Genomic DNA, 9148 nt, shown 5'->3' with positions numbered 1-9148 from the left:
GAAGCTGAAGGTATCGTGCGATAGGGGGATTGTAGAGAAAGATAGGGTGGAGACCGACAATCAGTATAATCTGCTCAAGTACAGCAGGTTCGATGGGATGAATGGCCTACTCGTGCCGATTTCTAGTATTTGGGGTTTTTCTGCAGGGGTTGTGGGGTTAAGGCAGCAAGGAAGTCTTAAAAAGGGATAACAGCAGAAAGTAGGGAGAGAGAATCTGGAACCCCGAGCTTCAAAAACAAAAATGCCATTTGAGGGCGGGATGGTCAATCGAAAATTTCAAGATGGACATGAATGGATGCTTGTTCAAGACTGTTTTGAAAGATATACACGCAACAGAAGCAGAAGGAGTTAACATATCGATCAACCCCCATCTAATTCATCAGAAAAAGCTTGACAGGCTGTAAATACGCATGGAACAGTTAGCCAATGCCTTAACTAGCACTGTAAAAGATAACATTTTCTACTTCTTATGAACATACCCTCCCTTCCAATGCACTCAAGATATATTTATGTTTCCATAAACCATTCACAACATCAGGATCTCTCGTTGCAACAAATCAAGTGCTTCTGGCATTGCAATGTTGGCCAGCACATTGTTGTCAAGTTTTATTTTCCCATGAGATGAACAGGCAAATCTCAGTGTCACAGTTTAAAGTAAACTATGTGACGGAGAGTTCTTATCAAAAAGCAGTGCGGGCTGCTGCATCAAATACATGCCATTAGTCTCAAATAACACGGCAATATTTGTACAGCAAAAGTCTTACTGCAGAAAATATTGTTAAAGATATACCAACCAGCAGCAGGTGGCCGCATTTACCGCTTGTGTAACTGGTCACAGGGAGCTTCTTAAAAACTCTCCGTAACAGAAATCATTTAGAGTTCTTAGCGTGTATATTCTGTTTACCTCGTCAATGCTGTACAGGCCGGCAAACGTTGCACGGATGCGCTCGACGGATTTTGGACACTCGGTTAAGTATTTCTCTACCACGCCACTGCGTGCTAACTCCTGCTGGACTTTCTTCGTTCCCACGAGGTGGGTAGCAATATCGGGACATTTAATCGCTTTGGAAAGTTCAATCAATAACCGTGCTTCCCAGCACTGAAGCAAAACAAAAAGAAGAAATTTCAACAGGTACAGCCATTGCCTTTCAACACAGCACATTACCATTCATCAGGTATAAACCGCGCACCAAACTGCTCACAAACACTACACCCTGTCATCATAATTTCAGTCAGTGCTCCTGCCTCAGTTGAAACATGGGTGACGTGGGGGAAAGATTTTCCCTCGATTTCTCCCCTCAATACCCAGCTCTAGTTTGGGCGCTGTACCCGGGTTGTACCAGAGGACTTTGCAAATAGTTAGGTCAACATTTCCAATGCAATTCTGCCACCATCAGCTGAAATGGTGCAGACTGTGTGCACCTGGTGGCTCCATGTATCAGCTTTTTACAAGATCACATTTCAGGAGAAGGGTCACTGGACCTGAAACATTGAACACTGCTTTCTCTCCACAGATGCTGCCAGACCTGCTGAGTTTCTCCAGCAATTTCTGTTTTTGTTCCAAATTTTCCGCATCTTTGTTTTATTTATTAATTGACCTACTGAGATGTTGGAAGGGCAAGGAAAATAAAGAAAGCCTTTCTCCGACTACATTGTTGACATAGCACCTTTTGCAACCTCAGAACATCTCTCTACACGGAGTGAAGTGCTTCTGTCATTGTAATGCTCGGAAGGCAGCAGCCAATATTCAAAACTGTGCAAATAGTCAGTATGATAAGGACCAGATTAATTCATAGTTATGAGGGCAGGGGGATGAATTGGGAATTATACTGCAGAAAACCTCCTTGCTCTTTTCTACATCCACCTGTGAGGGTAGACATAGTTTCATCTCTCATTTGAAGGGCAGCTCCTCTGACAGTGCAGCACTGCATCAGTGCGTCAACCTAGGTTTTGTCCTCAAGCCTCCAATCATGGCCTTGACCCCTCTGATCTGCACACTCAGTGGAGCAAGACTCAAGCAAAACCAGTTCTAACACCTGTCTGAAAATGGACCCTCTGCTCAGGAAATTAAGCAAGTGCCTCACTACTTGTGGATTTTGTATAATTGCTAAAGAGCTTGTCTGCTAAAACTGACTCAAAGATAACGTCTGAAATTATTTTATAGTATAACTTTACAGAGAGCTCGGTAATTCTACTGGATTGGTTTAAGGTAATTGCCAAAGAAATAACAAATCAGATAGAAACTTAAAAACATGAAAGAACTGCAGATTCTAGAAATCAAACAAAAACAGAAATTGCTGGAAAAAGCTCAGCAGGTCTGCCAGTATCTGTTGAGAGAAATCACAGTTAACATTTCAGGTCCAGTTATCCTACCTCAGGACAGAAACTCAGTTATGTTTGGGGAAGCATGGCCTGAAGGGGTTTCAAGCAGATTCAATAGTAACTTTAAAAAATACGAGAGAGAGTGGGTAAGAACCAAAAGTGGGGGGTTGTGGCGGTATTTGACAAAAGCCTGAAAAGGGCTGCATCTGCATCACTAACCCTTTGTTCAGTGTTTATATCCAGGGACAAAAGCAGACTATGTAAACTGAGGATGTCCTACATTTGAACTCTGGTTTGTGCCTCATCCGATCATCTGAACAAAGGTGGTACCAATGAACTGGCCATTGAGCAAAAAAATCAATGGAAAGCACAAAAGAGGAATTGCACGCTCACATCTTCATCGTGGTAATCTTCTGGACTGTATCCAGTGCGAAAGTAAGCCACTGCAACTTCATATCCATCTCTAAATATTAGCACAAAAGGACAATTAATATTGCTTCAAAACTACCTAAAATAGTAGCTTTTAAGTCAGGCATTAGCACCTTTTAGAAATGCTTCTAGTTCCATGAATTGTCATGTCGAAAGAAAGGGCCCATCTTTATTGTTTTATTCTTTCATGGGACAAGGGTGTAGCCAACCCCAATTTCACTTGAACTTAACAGCTTGCTCGGCTGTTTCAGAGGGCAATTCACCATCAAAGAGACTGTGGGACTGGAGTCACACATAAACCAGGCCAGGTAAAGACAGCAAATGTCTTTTCATGGAGAGACCAGGTTGTGTTTTTAACAACAATTGGTGACAGTTGTCACGGCTACTATTGCTCAGAGTAGCTTTAATGTGAATTAGTAAATCTGGAATTGAAGATTCACCAGCTGCCTTAGTGGGATTTGAACCCATGCCCCCAAAACATTAACCTGGGCCTCTGGATTACTCACCTAGTTACACCAGCACTACAATTCCCCAGAGAGAAAACTAAACTCTTAAAGTGAATGTAGGAGGCACGTTGTTAAGGTGAGGGGAGAAAGTTTTAAAAAAAAAAAAAAGGACGAGGGGCAACTTTTTTTTTTAATTACACACAGACTGGTTGGTGTGTGGAATGAATTTCCACAGCAAGTGGTGGATGCAGGTACAGTTACAACATTTGAGAGAGATTTGGATAAGTACATGAATAGGAAGTGTTGGGAGGGATATGGGCCAAATGCAAGCAAATGGTACTAGTTTAGTTTGGGAACATGGTTGACATGGATTAGTTGGACTGAAGGGTCTGTTTCCGTGCTGTATAATTCTTTGATTCTATTCATACCATATAGGAATAGAATAGTGACACATTAAATAAAGTGTCAATTAGATTAATTTTGGCAAGATATTGCTTTCTGACCTGTCGAGTGGCTGTCTTGAGTCAGCTAGGCTAAATCCTTAACATCACAGACAGGAATTAAAACTTACACAAAAAGTTTCTTCTCTTCGTTCAGGGACCCTCTCTCGTGTATGTCCACAGTCTGTCTCCTAATTACACGAATGTTTCTGTACGGACAAAGAAAAATTAACAAAATAATTAGTCAAAAGACTGAGGATGTTGGCAATCCAAAGTAAAAACAAAGTGCTGCAGAAACTCGGAAGGTCTGGCAGTGTCAGTGGAGAGAGAAACAGTTAACATTTCGAGTCCTGTGTTGAGGCCCTTCATCAAAGCTGCTTGACTTTCCTGCTCCTCTGATGCTGCCTGACCTGCCGTGTTCCTCCAGCTCCACACTGTATTGAGCATCTCCAGCACTTGTTTTTTTACAGCAATTCTCCAACAGGTGAAACAGGAGAAAATAGCACAGACACATCATTCTAAAAATTTTACAAGATCAAAAAAAAAATTGCTGAAGGGAGACAGGTCGCAAAAGCTTTTCACCCTGCAATGCAGTTTCAATCTGAAAAACGCAAATTACTCTGGAAAGACAAAGCATCTCAACAAAAGAAGTGTAAAACAGGCTGAACACAAAGTATTTAACATTGCTTAACATGCAACAGCGTGGTATTTTCCATTAGAAAAATTTTCTGTTAGTTCAAAAAGACTTTCTGCCCCGAAGACAATTTCAGCAACAGTTTCAGCACCAGGTATATAGTCTGTACGATTGCGTGGCACAGCCTGCATGATTGCAAGGCAAACTAGGTTCTCTCCTTGCTGCCAAAAGACTGGTGGTTGCTGGCTGTCCCGAATTGCCCAGCAGGCAGTTAAGGATCAACTATATACCTGTGGGTCTAGAATCACACGTAGGGCCACAGTGGGTAAGGACTAGCTTTAATGTGAATTAGTAAATATGGAATTGAAGATTCACCAGCTGCCTTAGTGGGATTTGAACCCATGCTTCCCTAAAAGGGCACTAATTTGCGACATGGTGGCTCAGTGGTTAGCACTGCTGCCTCACAGCGCCAGGGACCTGGGTTCGATTCCACCCTCGGGTGACTGTCTAAGAGTCTGCACGTTCTCCACGTGTCTGTGTGGGTTTTTTCCGGGTGGTCCGGTTTCCTCCCACAGTCCAAGGACGTGCGGGTTAGGTGGATTGGATATGTTAGATTGTCCATAGTGACTAGGGATTGTAGTCTAGGTGGAATAGCCTGGGACATGCAGGGTTAAGGGATAGGGAGGATGCTCTTCAGAGATGTGGACTTGATGGGCCGGATGGCCTGCGTCCTCACTGTCGGAATTCAATGATTCTTAACATACCTTGTGGATTTTTAAGGGTTACGCAGTCTTGATTAGACTAGTCTGCCATGTTATACAGGGTACTGGTGGGGCCAGGTCTGGTGTAGTATTCCTGCTTTGGTCTCCTAAGGAGGGGAAAAAGTTAACATTTCCTCTGACCAAATCACAAAAGCACTTGAAATAATTTGAGATTTTGCCAAAAATGGTGAGAAGAAAGTACATTCAGCGATTTCTGATCAGAATGGGAATAAATAACGACAGCAATCATATCCCTATGAAGTTCATACCTGTTTTCACAACGAAACGGTTGAGAGACATTCTGTCAACTAAACCCAAACCTAACTAACCTACCCCAGCTGACACATACTTATTCCACAGCTCCATTTCCAAGCAGCGTTGGTCAAAGATATTCTTGGAGATCTTTTCAACTAGGAAGAGAACCACTGCCCTGGAGAAGGAAAAGGGAGAAAAGTACAGTAAGGCTTGTGTTTACACATCGTGTAATCATTAGCAATTATAAGGCAACCAATGAACAGAAGTCTTGGTCTGAAATTGTGGTCTAAAGAAACCAAATGTACTGATTAGGTCCCTTGTTGACAGCGACCAAATTTAGTTCTTATGACAAAAGGATACCAAACACATTTACTCACACTGTGTGGGATTCATCAATGGTCTCTGACTGGCTGGTTTCTCCTTTTGCATGGAAGGAAAAAGCAAGGATGACACGTAGAACACTCAAAGCAGAGGCTACAGAGCACTGCGGGACCACGGAAGTTAATTCCATTTCTCGTTACATCCAACTTAAACCTTATTATGCCTCAACCATTTCACTGTGGTCGAGTAAATATACCACCCACTGCCGAACAAAATAATATCAAAAGGGAAAAATCAAGAGAGCCGTGGGTGCTGTAAAATCGGAAACAAAAACAGAAACTGCTGAAAAGCACAGCAGGTCTGGCAGCATCTGTGGAGACAAAAATCAGAATTTATATTTCGGGTCAGAAGGTTCCATATTTCCTCAGAAGGTTCTGCGGGAGGGTCACCGGACCCAAAACATTAACTCTGATTTCTCTCCACAGATAGCACCAGATCTGCTGAGTTTCTGCAGCAATTCCTCTTTCTGTTTCTAAAATGAAAAAGGGCAAAGGTTTAAGCATTTCAAGAATAACACTTGGTGCTTCCGGCTAACTTTAGAGGTCCTTCTGAAATTGGGAAAATGGATTAAGGGCTGAAAAATTCATTTCACATACAGGTAGTTCTGCTATAATGTGTGTTTTGTGAACGCAAATTGGCTGTAACGTGATTGATGAATAGTGGACACTTTGGATAACGTGAACTTTCTGCTGTACAAGTATAGCTATTTTCTACAGCGATTTCCCTATAATGCAATTTTTTATAGCGCGAGGTTACACAAGAACACAACTATCGCGTTACAGGAGAAATACCTGTATATGCTTTTTTGTTATTTGCGCAGCTGGCTACACAGCGAAGGTCACGTCAAGCCTTGAGCAGTAAGCTCCAGCCATCCATAGTGTTATGCTTGAGGTTGCAGGATGCATAGATTCCTTTCAAGTTCTACTCCTCCGCTGATCATAATAGGTAACATTTAACCAGAATGGTTATAATAAAATGCTTACTGTATCTGGTACCTATGGGACCAGGAGTGTGCCCCAATTGACCAAATATTCTGGATAATCAAGAGGTCCACGTAATCAATGTAAAAAACAAACGTTGGATAATAGAGACGTAATGCGTCACTGTTAGACTTTATTTACAGCATACATAGACTCAGAGATATACATCATGTAAACAGACACTTCAGTCCAACTCGTCCAAGCCAAACAGATACGTCAAATAAATCTAGTCCCATTTGTCAGCATTTGGCCCATATCCCTCTAAACCCCTCCTATTCAAGTGCCCATCCAGATGCCTTATAAATGTTGTAATTGTACCTGCCTCCACCACTTCCTCTGGCAGCTCATTCTATACGTGCACCACCCTCTGTATCAAAAAGTTGCTCCTTGGATCCCTTTTATATCTTTCCCATCTCACTTTAAACCTACGGCCTCTAGTTTTAGACTTCCCCACTCTAGGAAAAAGACCTTGTCAATTTACCCTGTCCACGCTCCTCACGATTTCATAAACCCTTATAAAAGGTCACCCCTCAGCCTCCGATGCTCCAGGGAAAATAGTCACAGCCTTTCGCTGCAGCTCAAACCCTCCAACCCTGGCAACTTCATTGTAAATCTTAAGTGAACCCTTTCAAGTTTCACAACATCCTTCCTATAGCAAGGAGACCAAAATTGCACGCAATATTCCAACAGTGGCCTAACCATTGTCCAAAACAGGAGCAACATGACCTCCCAACTCCTACAGTCAATGCACTGGCTAATAAAGGCAAGCATACCAAATGTCTTCTTCACTATCCTATCTCCCGAGACTCTACTTTCAAGGAATTGTGAACCTGCACTCCAAATTCTCTTTGTTCAGCAACATCTTACCATGAAGTGTATAAGTTCTGCCCTGAATTGCCTTTCCAAAATGCAGCACCTCACATTTATCTAAATCAAACTCCACCTGCCACTCCTCAGCCTATTGACCCATCTGATCAAGATCCCGTTGTACTTTGTGGTAACCTTCTTCGCTGTCCACTCCATCTCCAGTTTTGGTGTCATCTGCAAACTTACTAATCATAGCTCCTATGTTCACATCCAAATCATTTGATCCCTGCTGTCTATACCTGGTATACAGTTCTTTCTTTTTCTTGACCAAAACCTCAATTTTTCTCGTCATCCAGCATTCCCCAGACCTACCAGCTTTGCCTTTCACCCTAACAATAACACACTATCTCTGGACTCTCATTATCTCACTTTTTGAAGGCTTCCCATTTTCCAGATGACCCTTTACCTGCAAACATTTGCCCCCAATCAACTTTTGAAAATTCTTGCCTAATACTGTCAAAAGTGGCCTTCCTCCAATTTAGAACTTTAGCTTTTAGATCTGGTCTATCCTTTTCCATCACTATTTTAAAACTAATAGAATTATGGTCACTGGGCCCAAAGTGCTCCCCCACTGACTCCTCAGTCACCTGCCCTGCCTTACTTCCCAACAGTAGATCACGTTTTGCACCATCTCTAGCAGGTACATCCACATACTGAATCAGAAAATGTTCTTGTACACACTTAAATTCCTGTCCATCCAAGCCCTTAATACTATGGCAGTCCTAGTCTATGTTTGGAAAGTTAAAATTCCCTACCATAACCACCTTAATATTCCTACAAATAACAGAGATCTCTTTACAAATTTGTTTCTCAATTTCCCACTGACTATTTGAGGGTCTATAGTACAATCCCAATAAGGTGATCATCCCCTTTTTATTTCTCAGTTCCGCCCAAATAACTTCCTGTATGTTTTCCCAGGAATATCCTCCCTAAATACAGCATAATGTATCCCTAATCAAAAACCCATTGCCTCTCTTCTCTTGCCCCCCTCCATTCTTCCCATTGCATCTATACCCTGGAACATTAAGCTGCTAGTCCTGTTCATCCCTGAAAATGTTTCTGTAATTTGCATCCAGTCCCATGTTCCTAACCATGGCATGAGTTAATCTGCTTTACCTGTAATCCCTTACTGGAAGATCATAGCAGTCACAGAGATGTGGCTCAGGGATGGACAGGACTGGCAGCTTAATGTTCCAGGGTATAGATGCCATAAGAAGGATCGAAAGGGGAGCAAGAGAGGATGGGTGTGGTGTTTTTGATTAGGTATAACATCATTTAATCAACTGCTATATGTTTGGGTGGTTGCTTTACCCGAAACACTACTTAGGTAGTGTCTCCCACCCATCCTCCTCCTGTAACCAAAAAAAAAGGTTCCGAGCGCCGATTTGGTAAGGTTACTAGATTTTTTTTTTTTTTTTAAATAGTCTGTTTGGGAATTCAGAACAGTGGGAGTGGATGTTAGGGCAGTTGCATGCTCCTCCTGTAGAATGTGGGAGGTAAGGGTCACCACTAGTGTCCCCCCTGACTTCATCTGTGGGAAGTGCACCCAACTCCAGCTCCTCGGAAACCGTGTTAGGGAACTGGAACTGGAGCTGGAGCTGGATGAACTTCGGATCATTCGGGAGGCTGAGGG

At 42.4% G+C, this 9148-nt stretch overlaps 2 protein-coding genes across 2 annotated transcripts in view; one reads left to right on the top strand and one right to left on the bottom strand.

The window, feature by feature from the left end:
* LOC109917871 (deoxynucleoside triphosphate triphosphohydrolase SAMHD1-like) overlaps window positions 1-9148 on the top strand; it is a 152356-nt gene that overhangs the window by 10358 nt on the left and 132850 nt on the right. The window lies entirely within an intron of this gene.
* gss (glutathione synthetase) overlaps window positions 7-9148 on the bottom strand; it is a 41451-nt gene continuing 32309 nt past the window's right edge. Inside the window, exons 7-10 of the mRNA XM_048608357.1 lie at window positions 5382-5462; window positions 3769-3846; window positions 2716-2785; window positions 7-1099 (exon numbers count right to left, since the gene is read on the bottom strand). Of these exons, the coding sequence (XP_048464314.1) occupies window positions 833-1099; window positions 2716-2785; window positions 3769-3846; window positions 5382-5462 (496 nt within the window). The 3' untranslated portion in view covers window positions 7-832. The remainder of the gene's footprint in view (window positions 1100-2715; window positions 2786-3768; window positions 3847-5381; window positions 5463-9148) is intronic.

Source organism: Rhincodon typus, chromosome 19 (genome assembly GCF_021869965.1).
Source record: "Rhincodon typus isolate 14 chromosome 19, sRhiTyp1.1, whole genome shotgun sequence".
Classification (NCBI taxonomy): Eukaryota; Metazoa; Chordata; class Chondrichthyes; order Orectolobiformes; family Rhincodontidae; genus Rhincodon; species Rhincodon typus.
This window is presented reverse-complemented; position numbering and strand designations above follow the sequence as displayed.